Source organism: Histomonas meleagridis (assembly GCF_020186115.1).
Source record: "Histomonas meleagridis strain 2922-C6/04-10x chromosome Unknown contig_44, whole genome shotgun sequence".
NCBI classification, from domain to species: Eukaryota; Parabasalia; order Tritrichomonadida; family Dientamoebidae; genus Histomonas; species Histomonas meleagridis.
This window is the reverse complement of record NW_027150887.1, coordinates 347000-370777: the sequence shown is the minus strand read 5'-3', so window position 1 is coordinate 370777 and position 23778 is coordinate 347000. Positions and strand designations below refer to the sequence as shown.

General features: G+C 27.9%; 4 protein-coding genes across 4 annotated transcripts; all 4 read left to right on the top strand.

The window, feature by feature from the left end:
• Positions 1-1727: 1727 nt before the first annotated feature.
• Positions 1728-3536, top strand: GO595_006422 (Alpha amylase, catalytic domain containing protein; the record flags this gene model as incomplete). The annotated part of the gene is made up of 1 exon (XM_067919773.1): positions 1728-3536. One exon carries the CDS (start codon positions 1728-1730, stop codon positions 3534-3536), a length of 1809 nt encoding a protein of 602 aa, XP_067773300.1.
• A 2680-nt stretch (positions 3537-6216) lies between these two features.
• On the top strand, positions 6217-6870 carry GO595_006421 (Uncharacterized protein; the record flags this gene model as incomplete). Its single annotated transcript, XM_067919772.1, has 1 exon — positions 6217-6870. The coding sequence occupies one exon, from the start codon at positions 6217-6219 to the stop codon at positions 6868-6870; it is 654 nt and encodes a 217-aa protein (XP_067773299.1).
• Positions 6871-9114: 2244 nt separating this feature from the next.
• GO595_006420 (uncharacterized protein) lies at positions 9115-9885 on the top strand (the record flags this gene model as incomplete). Its single annotated transcript, XM_067919771.1, has 1 exon — positions 9115-9885. The coding sequence occupies one exon, from the start codon at positions 9115-9117 to the stop codon at positions 9883-9885; it is 771 nt and encodes a 256-aa protein (XP_067773298.1).
• Positions 9886-18775: 8890 nt separating this feature from the next.
• GO595_006419 (uncharacterized protein) lies at positions 18776-22840 on the top strand (the record flags this gene model as incomplete). The annotated part of the gene is made up of 1 exon (XM_067919770.1): positions 18776-22840. The coding sequence occupies one exon, from the start codon at positions 18776-18778 to the stop codon at positions 22838-22840; it is 4065 nt and encodes a 1354-aa protein (XP_067773297.1).
• Positions 22841-23778: the final 938 nt, after the last annotated feature.

The window sequence follows — 23778 nt, the reverse complement described above, 5'->3', positions numbered from 1 at the left end:
AGCTCAAATACAAATTCAAAATTATTACCATAAATTCTTAACATAGCATTTATTTCAAAATTGATTCTTTTTGGATTTCTCTATGATGGACTAAGTAATATTGATTGAACTAATACTTTGTTTTCCTTTTGAAATACAACAAAATTCTAAAATTCTTTATTTTTTATTGACAATGAATTATGCAATTTTGGTGGTTCATAAACATGGATTACAGGAACAATAGCCTTGTCTTCTTCACCAAACGTGTTATCTACATGAATAACTATTTGATCAAACATGAAACTTTGCTTTACATCACATTCTGTACCGTTTTGACCGTTAATTTCCACTTTTTCAATACTTCGTGTCAGTTTTCCTTGTAAATAAAAGTTCATTTCTAATTCTTTTGCGTTTGCATTATTTTCTTCGATTGGATCGAATTTTATCTTATGCGCATAATATGGGAACTTTTGTTGTGTTATAAATGTTAAGTTATGTTTTTTATATTCGATTTCAATTGGGAAATTTTGTGACTTTATGCTGCTTTTAAGAACAAATGGCTTGTTTGGAATGTAATTAAGTATTACTTCGTTGGAGAAAACATATTTATCACAAAAGTCTTGGATAGTTTTTTGGAGCTTTGTTGTAACTTGTTGATTACTGGACTGAATAGAACTTAAGACATCAGTGATATTGTATTGAATAGTTTGTCCTTTTGAAAGCTCATCAAAAAGGTGAAGAAGTTTGGAAACAGATGCCTTAAGCGTTGAATGTGAATGCACTAGTTTCTCAAGTGATGAACGAATTAATTTGGCCTCGTCTCGGATTTGTTTGATAAGAGTTTCGTTTATTTCTTCAATAATTATTTCTGGAGCTGGGATCTTTTCTGGTATTGGGTGTTCTTCAATTATTTCTTCTTGAATAGTTTCTGTTAGGTTTGATTCCTCAATTACTTCTTCCTCACGTTTGGGCGGGGCCTCAATATAAATTGTTTCTTGAATATCTTGTTGAACTGTTATTCCCAATAAAAATGAGATAATATTCCAAATAAATATAAAAAATTTTGTAATAATACGTGAAACGAAGTTAAAAAACGTTCCAATATTGTGACCAAATTCTGTTTTTGAAAATTGTTCAAATTTTTCCAAAATTGATTCTGGTAAAATTGTATCGTGAATATAAACCCAATTAATCGACATGCCCATGAATACGAATATTAAGAATCCAATGATGATTTTAGTGCCTAACTTTGTTTTTTGTTTTTTTTCCTTCATTTGAATCTAAACAAAGATAGTCAACTTCATTTGTACATATCAAAACAAAGTTTGTCAAACCGAATAAATAAACGGCAAAAAGTGCCAGTACTTTCAGGGGTGACCCGAAATTAATTTATAAAAATTATCGAATCCCAGAACGAAATGCTTTGTGAAAAAATATGACATGTGAAATTATTTGCCTTCGTGCATATATTACATTCATGCTCATGAGATTACTTTTGCTTCATGATATAAGATATCATGAAGAAACTTTTATTTCACTTTGTTGTTTTTTACCCATGATTATTTTGAAATGCTCGAGAAGGTTTTGATCTGAGCCTCTGAAATTTGAATGTGTAAAAAGCAACTTTTTGGGTTAATTCAATACCCTCACCTTCCGTTCGCAAAAATTGAGAACAAACGTACTTATTTGACAAGAAATATATTAAACTTTTTTAAAGAAGTAGATTAACGATACGGTCAGAAACCCAAATGATTGATTCCGAGAACTCTTCCGATTCAGATCTGAAAATAGCAACAGGAAATCGCAAGAAAATAATTATTGGTGTTGCTATTGCAGCAGTCGCAGTTGTAGTTGTAGTTGCGATTGTTCTTATTGTTGTTCTTGTTCCAGGAGATGATGATGAAGAATCCACAAAACCACCTACGCCCAGTAGGTCACCTACACAATCACCATCACCATCGTATTCACCTTATCCAACAATGCCACCAACGTCGACACCTGTTCCTAATGATGAAGATTTCGATACATCAAAATTCAATGATATACGAATATACCAAATATATGTTGCTGCTTTCCAAGGCGATTGTTCAGGTGGTGTTTGCTTTGGTGAAGGATATGGTCCATCAGATAGTCGAGGTAATCTTCAAGGCATTATTAATTCTCTTGATTACATCCAAGACCTTGGGTTTAATGGAATATGGCTTACACCAATCTTTGATTCAAGAGATGGTTATGGTGGCATCCGTTTACAATCTACTGGATATTATGCAACAGATTATTTCAACATTGACCCACGTTTTGGAACCACAGACGATTTGAAAAAATTAGTTGAAGAAGCTCACAAGCGTAACATTTATGTATTTCTTGATGGTGTTCTTGGCCATAATGGTAATTTTGTCAAAGTATCACCAGAAGGTAACTATCCTATACCGGTTGAGTTCGCGGATCCAACTATTGAACGTGTTACATATCCAGATTCGTTACCATTTTATAGAGAATTTGTCCGATATTGGATTGAAAACTATCAAATTGATGGTTGGCGTTTCGATATGACACAACAACTTCGATATAAAGGATCCACACATAATCATAATTATTGGCAAGAAATTCGCCGAGAAGTAGAACACGTTTGTAATCAACGTAAAGCAAGAGGTGAACAATGGGGTATATTAGGATACATGTTTGCAGAGAATTGGGCGAGTGATGCTGAAATTTATGATAATGTCATCAATTTGAATGGTTTATATTCGGCTTTAGATTTTCAAGGCCGATACCGTATCGTTAAATCTCTTGCCACTCAAGAAGATCCAAATTATACTCCTACACCATTTGATGACCTAAAGGCCACATATATTATGTCCTCAGCTTATGATAATGGGCATGCAGCAGGTCGTGACATCTATCTTAACTTATTCATTACTAATCATGATATATATCGATATGGTGATTTAGTGCGTTTGAAATATAATATTGGACAAAAAAATGATACATATTGGCAGCTTCATAAACTTGCGTTAGCTATCATGACAAGTCGAACAGGTCCAATCACTATATACTATGGTGATGAAATAGGTCAAATGGCAGGTTGTACAGCATCATCCAGTGATCCATGTGATAAATTATATAACACAACCAAATATATCATTGGTACAGATAATGTTGCAAGAACCAATGGTAAAATCACAGGTTTCACTGACAAAGAACAAGAATTGCATGATTACACAAAGAAATTACTCTCAATTAGACATCAATATGATGCATTATATAATTATACTGTAAAAGACCTCGGAATTAGTATACAAAATCCATCCGGAATTTTGGGTGTTAAGAAATATGGAAGTGATCAAAAGTTAATTGTTGTATTGATCAATTATGAAGATACTGAAAAAACAATTACAGGCTTCAGAAGTATCGTTGAAGAGTTCAAAGACGCAACAACTTTGAAGGACCTTATTACAGAAACACAGTTCACTGGTACGGCAGGAGAAGATAATGATAACATTAATAGCTTGAAAATCGGCGCTTTTAGTGCTTTATACCTTATTAACCCTCAATAAACTTTTGATGAAACTATAAATTGGTGTTTTGATTAGATAGAAAAAACATTGAAACTGTTAAAAAAATTTCATCTAATGAAGATTTAATATAAGAATTAAAGTACAATTTTTTTTTCAATTTCATAAAACTTTCACAGATGAATCAAGAAATTTTTTGATAACAATAATAAGAACAGAGTGTTTCTTTTTTAACTCTTGATTTTTATCCTATAATCCTGAAATCAAACCCAACTGTAGCCACAATAATATTATTTTCTGTTAAAAACGATTTTACATCATTGAATTTACTATCGGCAGTTCTATGATGTCGTTCCGTGTAAAAAATCATTTGAAAGCACTTTTCAAAATAATTTGGTTGGTTCGATATTCTGAAGCTTATTATCGTCATTCACAAAAAAATCAGATGACCAAGTAAGGTATCAAAAAGTTTCATAACAGCAAAAAATTAATGGAAAACGAACATAACCAAAATCTGATCGATGATAAAAGTCAAACCAAAATTTCATTCATCCAAAAAATTTACGAACACATGGAAGGCCTTGGGAAACCTATTGCATTTGAAAAATTAACATTACGAAACATCATTCCATTCATCATAATTTTTTCCGTTATTTTTATAATCCTATTAACAACTGCCTTTTATTGTGATGACTCTAAGTACAACTTTTCTTCCATCCATTTTATGTATAAGACAGATTTATTTATTCTTTACAATTACGAAGCAAAAAGACCATTCCGCAAAAATGGCAAAGTAATAACACAGATTAGGACGCGTGCAGAAACAGATGACTCTATTTTTGTTGCATGTAATGGTACACTTTTTTATAACAAAAAAATAATATCCAATTATAGCGCGAGTTCAAAAATTCCATTAAAAGGCACCAATTTAGTCCAACTCTTTGAGCAACCTGACATCAAAAGTAACTCATTACAAATTGTTTGTACTTTTTCGGGATCAATTTCTTTATATGAAGGCTCTTCATCATATCAAACGATATATCCAACTTCGGATGTATTATATAAATTAAGTGTAAAAACAATTTTATCATTTCTTACTACGTTAATCACATTATATTGTTCCGTTGGAATTGCTGTTTCCAGTTTGTTACCAAAGATGAAATTACTTTCTTATTTATTAGTTTTGTTTTCAACATTTTTAATTAAAATCAAAACAAATAATTCAAATATGATTCCAAACTTTGTAATTTCCGCTTTGAATTATCTTTCGATACTTTCAATATGCGCTTTTAAATATCTATGGGCATTAGGCCTCGAACTTGTTTATAAGAAAAAAGAGTTTCGATGGAAATGGTCATTAATTTCGACTTCGTTATATATTTTTTCTTCGATTACTATTTATGTAAGTTATTTTGTAAAGGATATCGAAAGTTATGTCAAAATACTGAAAATGGTTTTAATTCTGTTGCAAGTATTACATAACTCATTCCTTGCTATAAAATTAATTAGTCATATTGATAAAAATGATCGAAATATTGCGGCGGAAAGATTAGTTTTGGTGTTGGCAATAATCTCGTGGATTTCTTTTATTTTGGGATTTTTGGCTTCAAATGATACATTTGGTGAAGAAAAATGTGTAACATTTTTGTTTAGATACGTAGTCGATACATTGATTGCGGTGTTCGTGTTTGTTTTGTTTAGAGTGTATACAAAAATAGATTAGGTCATTTGTATGTTTGTTATCTAAATAAAGTGCGATGTATACAGCTATTTTTCTTATGTTTTTAATTAATTTTTAATATGCAGTTTTGGACTAAATTTTATGGAGAAATAAGGGTAATAACGGGATCGTAATATCATTTTAGGGTTAACCTAAATTTTAGTATTTTTATTATTATTATTTATCTACACATGCCAAATCTGCAAGCCATGTACGTATGTGAATAAATTTTTATAATGAATATCATACATTTCAGGAAGTGTGAAACATTTTCCTTCAGTAACAATTCGGGGTGTTAAAACGAAAAAATCAAATGTTATTTAATGATCGACTTAAGCTATTTTCCTCATTGAACATAGCATCCATCTTTCTTTTTTCCTTTTTTGCTGCTATTGGTCAACAAATTCTTCAAAGCTTTTAATAGTTCATCGAAAAGCTCATTAATCCCTGTGTTCTCTTTTAGGTTTATTTCGATAACTTGGCAGCCAACCATTTCGGCTAAAGATCGACCTCCAGAAACAAGGAAACCTCTTCTTCACCTCTTTGATCTCATTGTAATCATCTTTTAATTTCATGAAATTGGATCTTAAGTGGAATATAAAAATATAAACGCATCATATTTTGCTATGCTGCGTTGGCGCAGCTGGTGCACGGAAGCTGGATAAATGTCATCATCGCTGATTTTTATTGTAATTTCTTTACCTTCAAATTCAAAAGTTTTGCTGAAATCGTCATCAAGTGTTGGTGTATCTTTTTCAGTAAATTCCCCACGAACGTAGTAAAGTATAATACTTGTCTTATGGCATTTTTCATCACCCATCAGCAGAATGTTAATGGTGTCCATTTTAAAAAATGCCAAACGTTAGAAAATTTGAATTAATTTGGCAGTTTAAAAAGTGTCATCATAGCAAATGAAATACGATTAAATATCTCACAATATCCATTTTTGATAGTAATTTGATCGTTCCAGCTTGGTTTCTAGGGAATTCCCTTTACTTAAGAATGGGAACAGATATCCATGTTCACGTTGAATACAAAGAAAAAAAGGTCACCAACCATGGAAGTAATAACCAACCTATATATGAGAATGGTGAATGGAAATGTGGTGATGATTTTAGAGAACCTTATTCTTTCTCAACTCACGAAATAAAAACCATAGAACTTGTTCCAGATGAACTTTCTGTTGGACGTTCATATGAAATGTTTGCAGTTCTTGCAGATGTTCGTAATGATTTCGAAAATGCTGTTATGTGTCCTCCCCGCGGGCTCCCCGATGATGTCACCAAGGAAGTTCAACTTGAGTGCGAAAGGTGGGGCAACTCTTGCCACAGTCACTCATATTTCACATTGAAAGAACTTATCGATTATCAAAAAATTGCACCTCCAACAAAAGTAGCAGGAATGCTAAGCCCAAAAGACTTAGTTGCATTTGACGAGAAAGGGATTATCCCTAATAGCTGGTGCATGTGGACAAATATACCAGGACATGAACTCCGTGAATGGGAAACAGAGTGTCCTCTCGGATATTTGATTCAACAGCTTAAAAAGAAGGCAGATGCACTTGGCGTTATTCCGATATGGCAGTGGGAGGAAGATCCAGAAGGAGCTTACAGAAACACTGAAAACATCAGAATAGTTTTTTGGTTTGATAACTAAAGTATTTATTATAGTGATTCGTTTTTTCAAAAGTTTAAATAAAAAATGTACTCTAAAATTTCGTTAATTTGTTCGAATTTAAACTTTGTAAAAATTAACGTACAATTTATGGATGAAGGCGTGTTTGACGCAATAGCAAGCGATAATTTAGATTCAATAATATCTGGACTATCATATATTTCAGACCTAATACATGATGATTTATTTGATCTATCATCTAAAGAATGTGATAAATTATTTCAGTTACTTATCCCTTTACTCAATCACAATCATTATAAGCTTCGATCAATTGCATGTTCTTTAACAGAGTATTTATTTTTAACACATTTTGATGCAATTTATGATCCAACATTAGCAATCCCCTTGTTTTGCTTTTCACTTTCATCAATTAACAAAAATATTGTTCGATCATCAATTTTTTGCCTAAGAGTAATATTTGAAAATTTAGATTCTAGTATTTGGTGGAATGAAATTGAACATTGTTTACTCAATAGTCGATCACAAAATGTTCGGTTCCACTTGCTGACTCTTTTATCAAAAGTACCAAATAAAATACCTCTTCATAGTATTGCAATTTTGCTTGATGATCCCAACATTAAGATACGAAATTTAGCAGAAACGATTTTTTTCAATGCAGATGAAGAAATAGTAAAAAATGCACTTTCCGGAACCAAACTTTCACTTAGTGCATATCAAAAACTTTCAAAAGTTCATCCAACAATAAAAGAAACTACATCAAATTCTACAAATTTTATAGAGAAAAAACCCAAAACAAAGCAAAATATAAAACCAAAAATTAATTGTAACACACAAATTAATACTTCAACTCATTCATATTTTCAACAACATATTAAATCTAAACAATTAACACAACAAAATGAATCCACAAATAATAATAAAACGACAACGGAAATATCAATTTCATTTACACAAAATCAAAGCGCAGAAATTCCAAGTAATAGTTATTATAAAATGCGAACACGAAAACAAAAAACAGAACAAATTAAAACAAACACAACACGAAGAATACCAAATGAAACAAAACTCAAACAAAATAATATCAATAAATCATCATCAAACAATACAAAACAAATACCAAAAAGTAAAATCACACAACCAAGAAAACAATCAATAAAATTTCTTTTACATGATTTTACTCATGAAACATGGCTCGAAAAATCGACTTTTTTAGAAATTCTTCTAAATACAATTGAGTCCAATCAGCCTCTATTGGAATCCGGAATGGTTATTACAGAATCTGTTTTAACTACTGCGTTTCCAATACATAAAAAGACAGCACCTTTACTTGCTAAAGTTCTTTCATATTTAATTCTACTTTATCCTGAAATTTTGGGTAAATATCTTAATGATATTATCTCTTTTGTTTTACATGCTGTACGTAATCCTCCCGCGTTAACTAAAGATAACGAATTACTTCATTTAGTACAATCTTTAATTCAAGAAACTTCATTCCAATCATTGGCTGATAATATAATCAATGTCGTGACTAAAACTCAAAGACCTTTGATGTATGAACAATTGTTTTTGTTTATGTATGAGAATAAACCAAATGAAAAATTATGGAAATCAACTTTACATAATTTGTTATGTTTAATATTATATTCAAAAAAAATTTGCGGCGATTCCCCAAAAGAAAAATTGTTATTTTTGTTATGCGAAAAAGAACCTGATGAATGTATAAATTATTACTTTCATCAACCTAAAGAAATACAAGATGTATTGATCAAATACATTCCTAGAGAAATTCGGAAAAAATATCAAAATAATTCTGTAAATTAAAATAATAATAATTTTTTTATTTATAAATTTGTGGATAATAACTCGTGATGATTTTTATTGAGGATATGGTGATTCAAAAAATGATCGAGTAATATCAGGTTCTCCTCTGTGTTTTGCATCAACTTGTAATTCAAACATTTGCTGATGGGATTGAACCCAAATCTGACTAGTAGGAAGCTGGGTTTCAATGCATTCCAATTTATCTGTTCTTCTCCATGGTTTAATTAATTCCCTTGTCAGAAAAGTTGAAGAAATTGGATATGGAACTGGGGATATTTCTGTTCTTATTTTGTCTGTTTGTTTTTTGTTTTCTGTTCCATTTTTGCTCATCATTATTTACGGACGTTAAGCGCCACTTTTAAAAAAAATCCAAATTCGTTCTAACAAATGAGCAAACGCAAAACTACAAGTCAAAAAACAAAATTATCAACGCCTTATGAATCAATGAGTACGCCTCAACTTCAAAGAGAAAAAGCTAAAGCTATTCAAGAAATGGATTTGGAAAAAACAGAAGAGTTAGAATCAATATTAAAAACCAGAACTGAAATAGATAATACAAATGAGGTTTTAGAAGTTACTAAGAAATGGTTAGTTGAAGGAATAGAAGAAGCTGAAAATAGTTTCCATGAAAATGTTACTAAAATTATTGAAGATCACAAACATAAAACTCTTGAGTTATATCTCAAGTATAATGAATTAATCGAATCATTGAAAGAAAAACAACAAAAAGAGATTGATAATTTAGAAAGTAAAAGAGAAGCAGCTATATCCAAGCAAAGCGTTATACCCATTCCAGAGATTGAGGAAACTCGTATAGCTTCCAAAAAAGCTGCACTTAATAATCAAATAAATGAAGCCAAAAAATTCAAAGCAAGATATGAACGTGAAAAAGAAAAGATAATCTCACAGAGAGTCGATACTGTAAACAGGAAATATGATTTACTGCAACACAAACTTGTTGCAAAACATAAATCAGAACTTACCAATATGCAACGAAAGCTTGACGAAGCAATCCAAAAAGAAGATCAGAGCTATAATGCAAACATAAAGTCACAGCAAAAAGCTTTTGAAGTATATATTGATCACACATTGCAAAGAGGAATTGCATCGGCTTTTGAAATGCTAAACATAGTTAAACCAAGAAAATTTGTTTCAACAGAACTAACAAATTTTGTGAATGATATATTGGAACAGAATGGCGATATAATTGATTAAATTGTTACTATCATTTTTGAAATGTTCGTGTAACATATATCTTTATAAATACTTGATTAAAACATAATATTTTTTTAATGTGAATAAAACAAATAACAAATAAAATTTTATTTTTGTATTTTATGTTTTTGAATTTTATGAAAAAGTGCTGTTTAACGGTTATGTCATTTAATGTCAACAAAAAATCAAACAACTTCTCCAAAAAAGCAAAATATTGAATGGCAACTACTTTTATCAATTAGGGAAATAATTTTCAGTTTAAACAAAGAAAACATCAAGAAATCAGCAAATTTATTATTCAGCAAATCAGTTAATAAATGCACTTACTCTTTTAGCCTCATTGTTAGTCAAATGATATATGCATTTTATGAAACTATAATTGGTAATATTGATTTTATATTTGATTTTTTGAAAGAAATTAAAACATATGAAGAAAATAATAACAAAACCAAAATATTTGAATTATTTACACAACATGTACTTAATAATGATGCAACATATCTTCTTTATAATATGGTTGAAAATCATTTACTTGATCCGTCAATCCTCGAAAAGCAAAAGAATAAAAATAATGAAATCCAACAAACAGAAGATGAAATTGCACTTAAGAATAAATTAATTAAAGAAGGAGTTAATCCAGATGAAATTGCAACAATAATTCGAAATGATGAAATAGAAAAACTTCAAGAAATAACATCGCAATCGAATTTCAATTATAGTCAGCAGATTGTTTCAACGATTTATGAAAGATATTCATTCATTAAACAAACAGATGTTACATTAATTGATTATGCAGCATTTTTTGGTGCAACTAAATGTTTTAAGCTTTTACTTATGAATGAAGCTAATATAGAAAACGCAGGTATGTTTGCAGTTGCAGGTGGAAATCTTGAAATTGTTCATTTATGTGAACAAAATCATTCAACATTTAAAGGTGCATATGAAACAGTAATAAGATTTAATAGAAACGATATCTTTAAATATCTTTATGAAAACAAAATTGGAGATATTCCTAATCTCACTAATTTAGGACGGAATTGTGTTTTATATCATAATTATGAAATTTTAACATTTTTGTATAAAGAAGGAATGAAAATTAATGATAATATTATCAATGAAGCAGCATTAAAAGGAAATATATTTCTCGTTAAATATTTCCTTAAAAGAATTCAAATTCCAAAAGATATTTTATTCGCTTCTGTTAAATCAGAAAACATCGAACTTATTAAATTTGTTTTAGAGCATGATGAAATTGATGTTAATGAGCAAGATATTAATTGAATTCATTTGAAAATTATTTTAATGATTTGATGTTTCTAAAATATTTTTAGAATTTTTTTATATTATTTAGAACTGTTCTGATTGAAGCATCTTTTAAAGATAATATAGAAATAATTAAAATACTTATTGATCAATTAGGAATTGATGTTAATGCACAAGATATATATTTGTTATATCTAAAATTTGTTTTAACGATTTTTTATTTCATAATAATATTTGGAAATTATTTATGTTACTTTGGGCACCACTTATTGCAGCAACTTCAAAGGGTTATCTAGATATAGTTAAATTACTTCTTGAACAAGAAGGAATTGATGTTAATGCTAAAGATATTTATTTGTTTTGTTTTATATTCATTTTAGCAATTTTGCATTTCAAAATAATATTGGGAAATTATTTATATCATTTAAAACAGCACTTATGCATGCAGCTGAAAATGGGTATATAGAAATAGCTAAATTACTTCTTCAACAAAAAGGAATTGATATTAATGCTGCAGATGTTTATTTGTCTTATTTCATATTTATTGAAATAATTTTATATTTCATAATAATATTCGAAAATTACTCGATATATTCCAAACAGCGCTTTATTGGGCAGTTAAGAAAGGTAAAATCGAAGTAGTTCAATTACTTCTTGAACTAAATGTATGCGATATCAATGTTAAAGATATTTTTTCGTTTAATTTATTATTTATTTTAATAATTTTATGTTTTAAAATAATGTTTGGAAATTATTTAAATTATTTTGGACACCACTTATGCAAGCATCTCAAAAAGGCTTTACTGAAATCGTTAAATTACTTGTTGAACAAAAAGGAATTGATATTACAATTAAAAACATATAATTCTTTTTCTTAAAATTTGACTTGTTGATTTAATGTTTCAAAATTATAATTGGAGATCATTTAAATTATTTCAAACAGCATTAATGCTTGCAACAGCAAATCATCATACTAAAATACCTAAGTTATTAAAAAAAAGTAAGTAATAGCTGAAGAGGTGAAAAAGTATGAAACTTTAATTAAACATCAGTATATTCCACTTCTGTTTTTTTAAATATAAAACATCTAATTTCATTATTGTTTCGAAACAATTATTTTCTAATATTATAAAATATGTTCGAATGTTTGTTCTCATTCTGCCTGGTAATACTCATAGGGACTGTTTTTGATTAATACTTGCAATTTGTTTTGAAGACAAACAAGATATTTTCTTTTTGTGTGTGTCGCTACCTATTTTAATTATTCATTCTTTATAAAATTATATTTCAAAATGTTTAATCAATTATTGATGACATATATGCAATGTAACTATTTTTTATCACTTATCTATTTTGAAATCAAAATTAGAAAATAAATTGATTTTTACTTAGTTATATCTTATAAATATTTATATTAACACACTATAATCTTTCCTTGAAAAGCACCACAACTATATGGAGTTTTTATTAAATATATTGAAAGTGAAAATATTTAAATTCTATTTCATAAATGCATAGAATGCATGGAAAGCATTTTCATTTTCATGAAGCAATGAAAAAGTTCTATTGGTTTATTTAGCCTCACGTCGCTGAGTAAAAAAACCGATTTAAAAGTGTTATTACAAAATATACAAATATCAAATATTCACAAAAATCGTATTTTTATTGATAATTATTTTAAATTTGTTCAATAAATTTTTCTTCTTGAAAATCTTCAGCAAATGGATCTTCTTCAATATTTATGTTACTTATTCCTGTAGTAAATGTATTTGTCGTTTCGTTTTCATTTTCTTCTGATTTATCATTTTCATAAATTTCTTCTTTTTTATTTCGGATATGTTTCAAAAATATAATTAATAATGTGATAATAACTATTGCTATAACAATTACACAAACTGAAATGATAATAATTGTTGTTTTATTATCATTGTTTTGATTGTTGTTATCATTATCATTAGTGTATAACATTGTAAAGAAATTGGAATAATAATTATAATAAGTCGAATAAATAACAATCGTATAACTGTAATAAATAAATTCTGTTTCAATATATGAAAATGTCGAATTGTTTATATATAATGAAAATGTTTTCGTTTGTGTTTCATAAATAGTTAATGAATGTGTAATTGATAATGTAATTGTTAATGTATATGAAAATGATAATGATAATGAAATATCACTTTGAAGTGATGCAGTAAATGTATTCGAATTAGAAAATGAATTTGATTGACTAAATGAATGTGTTGGAAGTGGTTCGCATATTCCTTCTGTGGATTCGCTAACAACATCTAATTGTCCAAAATGATCCTCTACATATGTTGAATATGTGATAACACTTGTTGAAACATTATAAAATGCACCTTCACGAATTTCTGGTTCTTTGTCTCCATAATAATAAATGCATTGAAGTTGATAACAATTCCCAAATGCTGAACCTTTAATTTCTCTTATTCCATTTCCAAGAATTAATATCCTTAAATTAGAACATGATGCAAATGCATAACTGCCAATTGTTGTAACTGAATTTGGAATTGTAATGTTTTTTGATTGATGAACACAATGAAAATGCTGAATCACCAATTGTTGTAACATTTTCTCCAAAAATAATCGTTTCTAAATTAAAACATGAAGAAAACACTGAACCTCCAATATTTGTGACTGAGTTACCAAAATTAACTGAAACAACTGAAGGCCATCCTGAAAATGAATCAATTGGAATTGAATAAATATTTTCACTGATAGTTATATATTTTGTGCTATTTTGATATTGATCAATATCAATAAAATCATTTGAATTTGTGATTGAAAGTGTTGAATTATCTTTATGAAATATTTCATAAGAATTTGTGAAAAATATAACAAAAATCGAAATGAAAATATTTTCAATTTTTTTCTTTTCTTTTACTTTCAATATATATTTGGTCGTCAATATTTTCTGAATTAGAATTGTGTTTTTCTGATAAAATTTGATATAAATAACCGAAAATATCATTGAAAAAATGAAGGTTAAATGAAGTAAAACATTGAAAATATTTGGTCCTTCTTTGTTGTCGTTTCGCATCATCAAAAAATGTGAAAATTCACGTTTTAGAAAAGATATATCTTCATAACATTTGTTCATAGCTTTATCAAGTATGCCGTCATCGACAAATATCTTGATTTCAAAGTCTCTTTTCAAAATGCTTGAAAAATATGTTCTTTGAGAATTTTGTTTGTTATTAAAATCATGATGTGTCATTGCTGTAGATTTGTTGTTAGACCTTGAATTTAAATATAAGTTTCTGATCAAAACTTCATAATAATTATTGTTAAATCTTTTAGATTTTTTGATCATAATTTCATTATTTAATACTTCTCTATCACATTGATAAGTCATTCCTTCCTTGCTTTTGTCTTTTTGTATTTGTAATATTTCTTTTTGAATAGTATAAGGTGTAATAAGCTTTATATCAGTTCTAAATCGCTTCGTCGTGAGCAAAATGCGTAACAAAAGAAAGATTCTCATGCTTCAGCTTGTAATATACTTATAGACCTTCACCAAATATACATCGGCTATCTCAAAAGTTTATAATCTCACGGTTAAACGTTAAAAGCCCTGTTGTATAATTATAGTTTTTGACATCAACTTAGAAATATTTGAATTACCATTTTAGAATGACAATCAAAGGAACGACTTTAAAACATTATGAACACACTTTTAAATAACATAATGAACGTATGTTATAATAGAGCTGTATTTATGCTTTAATTTGATATGTCTTTCATATATTTATATCGTTTTTGTCATCATAAAAATTTATTCTTTTTTAATACATTGGTTATTCTTTTATTATTAGATTTTAAGTCTATTATTTAATAAAATAAGCTTGATGTACATAATCCTGTAATGTATCTTCAAAGAAAGAAATATTTCCTGATTATAAGATATATCAATCCGAGTAAAATTCATCAAATTTCATTCAAAAAGAGCTAACATTTAGTGTAAATGTGATCATAATTCAAATCTAATCGGTGTTCAAACAATATTACCTTGTTATATTTAAAGACAGTTATACATCTTCAAAATTCAAAATTTCTTATTAAAACAATTCAATGAAAAACATTAAAAAGTCAAAATGATAATATCGTTTATATGATTTCATTTAATTTATGTAACAACAAAATAATTTTGTATTAGTTTATAAAAATTAAATTTAAAAAATTTTATTATTACACATTTTATTCATAGCCAATTGTCTTCATCTTCTTTCACAATATCTTCAACTAAACTATTTACTTCTTCGATTTGCTTTGTACTTGATGTTGTCGTGTCCTTAAATTGTAAATTTGAAATCGATTTTTCTTTCTTATTATTACTTTTCACTAAAAATATAACAATTCCAACAATGATCAAAACAAATGCAAATGATCCGCAAATAATTCCAATCAAAACATTTGTCGTAATTCCATTTGGTGAATTTTCATCGGAAGTATGAAACATTGTAAAGAAATTGGAATAATAATTATAATAAGTCGAATAAATAACAATCGTGTAATTGTAATAAATAAATTCTGTTTCAATATATGAAAATGTCGAATTGCTTATATATAATGAAAATGTTTTCGTTTGTGTTTCATAAACAGTTAATGAATGTGTAATTGATAATGTAATTGTTAGTGTATATGAAAATGATAATGAAATATCACTTTGAAATGATTCAGTAAATGTATTTGACTGACTAAATGAATGTGTTGGAAGTGGTTCGCATATTCCTTCTGTGGATTCGCTAACAACATCTAATTGTCCAAAATGATCCTCTACATATGTTGAATATGTGATAACACTTGTTGAAACATTATAAAATGCACCTTCACGAATTTCTGGTTCTTTGTCTCCATAATAATAAATGCATTGAAGTTGATAACAATTCCCAAATGCTGAACCTTTAATTTCTCTTATTCCATTTCCAAGAATTAATATCCTTAAATTAGAACATGATGCAAATGCATAACTGCCAATTGTTGTAACTGAATTTGGAATTGTAATGTTTTTGATTGATGAACACAATGAAAATGCTGAATCACCAATTGTTGTAACATTTTCTCCAAAAATAATCGTTTCTAAATTAAAACATGAAGAAAACACTGAACCTCCAATATTTGTGACTGAGTTACCAAAATTAACTGAAACAACTGAAGGCCATCCTGAAAATGAATCAATTGGAATTGAATAAATATTTTCACTGATAGTTATATATTTTGTGCTATTTTGATATTGATCAATATCAATAAAATCATTTGAATTTGTGATTGAAAGTGTTGAATTATCTTTATGAAATATTTCATAAGAATTTGTGAAAAATATAACAAAAATTAGAACATTTTTCTGTTTTTTCTTTCCATTTGTTTTCATTTTATTAATTAAAAATTTGATTTCATAAAATAAAAAAAATCCCAAAATAAAAAAGTTATACATTAGAACTTGAGCAGTTTCATTGAATTTGAACATTTTCTTCATGAAGCCATTATTCATTGAAATTGGTAAATAAGCTTTTAATGAAAAATGATTAAATACCAAAGAAAAGAATTTGAAATCATGTTTAACAAATGATATAGGTAAGTTTAATAAATGGGAATGATGCTGATATTCTTCTGTGATATAATTAAATGTATTTGATTCATTCGCTATTTGCATAATAAAATTTGTGACTTTAATGGATACACTCTCTTTGTTATGGGCTGAGTGTGTTAAATATTTATACCATTTGAAATCTAAAGTAAGGTAAGGGAAGTGTTTGAAGGTTTGAGAAATAGATAATTGATTACTAAAAATCTTTGAACCTGAATTTTTTGGAGAGATTTGTAATAAGCAAAAGAAATACATGGGTAAAACCAAGAAGAAAGAACACATATGCGAGAAAACTTGGGGGAACTTGCTAATAAATCAGTCAAAAACGATACAGAAGAATTCAACCGCGCCGCCTTTCCGTCAATTCATTTGTATAACTTTCGTTGAAACATGTTTTATTGTTTCTGCAATCGGAAGCTGTTTACAAAGCTGAAACGTAATGTTTTTATCGAAAAGTGTCAAAAAATTCCCTCGTTTATATTGTTGAAACACAGAAAAAAAATGATCGAAAGAAAATTCCCAATTTTAAAGTGATTTTGCTTGTAATCAAGGAAAACTTTTGAAGGAAAAACTCTCAAAAATAGACATTAAATTCCAGTTACAACCAATATATTTGATAGGCCTAATAGTTTAAGTCTAATTGTGAATTCTAAATAAAATTTATGGGGCAATTTTTGAGAAAATACAGATGCAAAATCATAATAAAAATTCCACAAAATCTCAATATATGATAGATATATTACTATAGTAAAAATGAATATTAGAAGACGCATAGGAAAAGATCAATTTATAGGTATAATTCCCTTTTTAATTTTTTTGGAAAAAGGAAAACTCCATCCAAACTTTACTCTAAGGAACATATTGAATACTTATCGTCTTTTCGAAAAGACATTTTGGCTTTTTATGTAGAAATTAATCGTATTGGATTAAAAGTCATTCAAAAACCATTACGATGCATAGGTTTAAATCCTGCTAAGATTTTATCATCGCAGCCCTATAATGTGCGAAAAAAACAAAGGAATTGCTGCAGAAGAGACCGAAGACCTTTTGCCGCAACCCCTCTAAATTGCATAGAAGGTACTCACCATCCTGGAATTCATTTCTTGAATAGTCGGTGGTAGATTATCATTTTCTGACAACGGTTTGTACCTCTCAAAATGTTATTTTACAACCATTCAATCAGTATCAATGGGCCTAGGAGACTTTTGTATGGTTTATTTATAATAACAACAAAACAGTTCAGAATATTTCTATGTGCACGTAAAAACTTTCAATTATGTCAATATTGAAAGAGCTTGTTTGGTTTTGTCAATTAAACTATTTAATAAATCAATGAATTGCGCATCCAAACATGATTTTTATATCATTGGTGATGAAGATAAAATTAAAAACCCCCGAGCTGGCAAAACAGTAAATCCATCAACCATGCAAAAAATATTTCAACCAATTACACAACGCCATTATCTTGTTGATTCTCTTGTTCAAGAAGAAAAATGGGAGGAACTTCTTCAAACTATATTGGAATTAAATGGTTCTATTCCAAGTGAATCATTTTCTTTCACACGTGATCAATTGTCAAAAATGCCAAAATCATTTTTAATTTCTGTTCTTGATAGAGTCCAAACACAAGCAGATATATTGGTGAAACTTAGAAAACATCCATCAGAGGAAGAAATTTCTGCAATTCATGAATGTTTTCTAAATGTTCAAGAACATTCTTGGATTTTAAGTCAATTTTCAAATGTTGTTCCATTATTACCTATTTCTATTTTAGAGCCAATATTTGAATCATTACTTGATTTTGATAAAACAACTGTTAAACTTCCAGTTGTAAAAATTCCACCATTTGCAACTGAATACGATATTGATTCATTTCCATTTTTTGATTTCAAGAGACGTTATGATGTATTACCTGTTATATTATCAGTTCTTGAAAGAAGTTTGAAAAAAGATTCGCATCTAACAAAATTGAACATTATTAAAGATTTAAATCCAAAGAAAATCATTGAAATTCGTCAAATGTTAGTTAAAGTACCATTTCATGAACAACATCCTGATGATGTTTTATCAATAATAACACCGATTCCTGCAGATGTTTTTTGTACATTAAAACAATATCTAAAGAAAGAAGAATTGGTTAATTCTTATTTCTTACCTGCATGTGAACTTGAATTAAATGGCGATACTAAACAACATGCACTTAAAGATCTTTCCATCCAAATGATGACTGATAATAATTTAGCATTTGAAGTTCATAAAATGCGTCAACTTGGAGGTCGTTATGAACCATTTTGGCCATATTTACTTAAGAAATTAAATGAAAACGTAATACATTATTTCATTGATTTAGAGCAAGCAACTTTATTCCAAAAAGTTATTGATACATTAAAACCTAACACAGATCAAACATTTTCATTACTTTCATTCGATGAAGCAATTTCAATTATAACTAATACGATTAATGCTGTTTTCGATGCACGTGAAAGTATTGTTCAAGTCGATTTACGTAAATACACTGATCTTCTTCTTCGTTTAATACCAAATTTATGGGCAACATATCAAACTTTTCCTGTTAGTTCTTTATCAGCATTTGAAGGAACACGTGATGGTTATCGAAGTGTTTTAAATTTCATTGATCAAGATTTAAGGGATAAACTAATTGCTGCATCAGTTAGAGATCCATTAAGTGACGATTTTGCTGATTGGGTTAAAGTTGCAGGCGTTACAGCATTATCTGCACCTATTCTTCAACTTTCATCACCAAGAAAAACGCAATTAATTATCAAAGATAATGATGTAAAAGTTGATGAACATTGTTTTGTTACTAATTCTGAAGGAGAAAAAATGCATTTATCTGAATATAAAATATTAACATGTAAGTTTTGGGAATCTAAAACAAGTTTACTTGATGATGGATTTGAATTTTTATTAAGAATTACAATGGAATTATTAATTGATTCCCTATTTTCTAATGATAAGGAATATATGAAAAAAGCAATTGGTTCACATATTCGTATGTGTGAACTTTTGTTAAAAGTTTATCATTCTGAAAATGAATCATTCCAAATGACATTACTCTCTGAAGTTGTTTGTACTCCAATATCAATGGAAGTTGGTTCACTTGTTTATGGTTCTAAAGAATATGCAACTTTATTATATAACAAAATTCTTCAAAAAATGAAATTTGTACCAATACATAAAGTAATTCTTTCTTTAATATACACAAGTTATTGTGAAGAATTACCACATTTAGATGAAACTGCGTCATATGTTTTGGAATTAGTTTTACCTTATGCACAATCAATTGCAACAATTGTAGGAATACAAAAGAATGTTCCTCCATTATTTACTCGAGTTTATCCTCTTAATAGAACTGATTACAAATCATTTGTTAAAAATTTGGTTGATGCATTATCAAAAACAAAAGTTTCACATATTAAAATTGGTGAAACTTCTCAATACCAACAAATAGAACTGAATGATCCAAAAATATTATTAAATTATGAAGAAATAATAAGAATACCCAAAGTTAAAATTGGTGGCTTATCATATGTAAAATGTTTAGAATTCTTTTATAAAGAAATACAAACAGTACAAAAACCAGCAAATTCTGAAAAGCCATCAATTGCTTTCTTGATACAATTCCAAACATTTTTAAAGAAATCATTAGCAGATGTTATTAACATTGAATTAAGACAACCAAAATTTGATAATTTAGATGAAAAAATTGTAGAAATGAGTTTGAATCCTAAAATTGAATTTTCTAAAACAAATTATGAATTCTTTAAATCAATTTCAAACGATTATAAATTATTTTCATCATATAATTTATTCGAATTAATTAAAACTCTTCATTTATATGATTTTTATCGTGGAAATGATACAACTGTTTTATTTAATCCGCCATTAATTACATTTAAGTTAAATATTACTAAACCAATTGCATTTGAACTTAGAGATGTATCAAGAGAAGTTTTGAAAAATGAAGTAGAAGTTGAAGCAAAATTAATACAAAATAAAAATCAAAAAACTTTAGATTTACATAATTCTGAAAATAATTTACGTGATTTCCATTCAGAAAATGAATTAGAAAAACCACAAAAAACGAAAAAACCAAAATATATTGCAACTTTATTAAAACCTCAAAATGAACAATTAATATATAGTCCATATCTTAAAGTTGCTAAAGCATTAGAATCAATTCCAACAGAACAAATATTCCTAAATGAAAATTTGACCAATTTTGTTACATTAATAACACCAGTTTTAAGTGATGAATTTCTTATTAAATTATTTGAAACATTTGTTATGCAAACGAAGTCACGTCAATCAATTTATAATAAATCAACCAAAATATTCCAAGAATTATGTCATAAACGTCGTAATTCAATATGGCCTAAGATTTCAGAACAATTTTCATTACTTTGTCCATTAACAGAATATGATATATATTTTTCTGCTTCTACATTTGATATTTTCATTCGAAGAGCATTACTTAATAATGACGTTGAGTTAATATCAAAAATATTATCAAGTCCACTTTTCTCTAATTTGATTTATACAATTGTACCACAAGTCATATATTCTGTTAAAGATAGAGCAATATTTATGAAGAATTTATTTGATATTGCACAATCATCAAAGTGTAAAATCAATGAAAATGGTTTATCTTCATTAGTTAAGTTATGTCTTAATAATAATATCATTGGATTAATTGAAGCACCACAATATTGTATTGATTTCATTACATTTGCTGCAACAAATTCAAATTCTTTAATTGTTTCTCAATCAATTTTCTCATCAGTTGCACAATATTATATTAATTTATATAACATTGGTTTAACACCAACAAATTCATCACAACAATTATGTAACGCATTAGAGATTTGTTATTCTAAATATACAAATGAGTTAACTGTAATTTCGGGAATATTAATCAACAAACAAATCGCACGTAGAGCAATTGGAATGAATCAAATTATATCCGATATGAAAGTTGATATTAACATTGAAGGATTTTCTAATATTAAAAATGGATCAAATGAATGGAAATCATTATATGAATATTTCATCACTAAATTCATTTGTCAAGCATTAAATTCAAGTGATAGTTTCATGGTGGAATATGCAATCGAAATATTACCATCAATTAATATCGAAGCTTCAACACTTCAAGAAGCAATTATTCCATTCATAGTTAGTCGATTAAATGGTAATTCATTACTTGAACTTAGTGAACAATTATTTAAGTTTTGCGTTACATTATGTGCAAGTTCAGATAATTCATCTTTGATTGATTCATTTGTTTCTTCATTTAAATCTCTTCAAAATGAATTTAATGCAATTGCTAAAGAACAATTAGTGACAATTCTTGGCAATAATAATCAGATTACTAATGTATCATTAGAATGGAGTCGTCGTTCAACAAAACCATATAAAATCATTGGCACTGCATTAAATGAAGAAGTTGTACATAAGTTTAAAGAAAACAAATCAAAAGATTTACAAAGACTTTCTTCAATATGTAAGAAGATTAATGAAACAATTCAACCATTACTTGTATTAACTGATAATTTCGTTTACTTTATGGATACAATTAATGTTATTGGTAATGAACATTTTATGAATTTCGCTAAAGCATTAGATAATAAGTCAGAAGCATTAAAACATTTCTTAATTTTATTAGGAAATGAAACTAAAGTCGAATTTGGTAATGAAATTTATAATTCATTGAAGTCGAACTTTACTATAGAACATCTTTATAGTATATCTAAATGGAAGAACGCACGAAACGAAGTGAAACAAATGGTAACATATGAAGTGAAGGAGTGTCTCTCTGAGTCTTCAGCTGATTCTGTACTCGAAATATTTACTCAAATTTCGCCAATTTTGTTTTGTAATGATGCTCAACAACAAACAAGAGGAAGAGTTATTCAGGTTAAAACGACAACTGGAAGAATTATCGACGTCGAACTTGAACCGGGAATGTCAAACGCACAGTTGGTTGCGAAAATTGCGCAAGTTCAGGGAATACCTGAATCAGAAGTAAGAGTCCTTGATCAGGGAAAACAAATAAACAATTAGTCAAATAAATATTGTTTAATTTATTATAAGGTTTTTCATTTAATAACGAGGACCATTTCATATCAATAGTAAATGCATCATGATCAATATAAAAATCCGTTGTATGATACTATTTTTATTATTTAAATAACCCAAAATGAATTTATGTTTTTTCAAAATGTAATTGTGTCTGCATCTGGAAATGGTCAGAGAGATGTCGAAATCGGCGAAAGGTCAAAATAGCACAAATCAGATAAATTATAATCCTTAAACATAATTTGAATTATTTGGATAGGCACAAAAAATATTATATGTTAGTGGTTATATATCATTGTATTTATTTCTCAGTAATTGATTTATTGCATTTTTCTGTTTTAATGTGGTTCAAATACGTAATTTTGAAAACTATAGGTATTATAATTTTTGTAGCTGGGATTGTCAAAATAAATTTCCATAACAACTTCAAATATAAAATCTAAGTGTTCAACATCAACAAGTAAAATTGAACAACATCATGAACTAAAGCAACTTATTGATGATCATTGGATATATAAGTAATTTTATTTTAATGCATTTGACTTTATCAAAGTTCTTTATTAGTAACAAGATGCCTTTTATCTTTACGTAAAGATAAAGTGTTCTGTTACCAAAGCTACAAATAACATATGTTCGTTATACCACAAAGATAAAACATATGATGGGAGTTAATTACTACAATAAAGAAATATTTTGAGTATGTCGAAAGCTTAATAATTTTTTATATATTTAATATATAAAAATCATATGCACATGAAAATATATAAATATAAGCTATATTCATCCCTTGTTATATTAACATTTTTTATTTGTGTGAAAATTTTAGGTTGATTTTTGATTGGATTTCCAAAAATTTTTCTCTTGATTCAAATTGTTTATATCGAAAAGTGCTGCTTTAACGGTTATGGTCAGCCTTTGGAAAA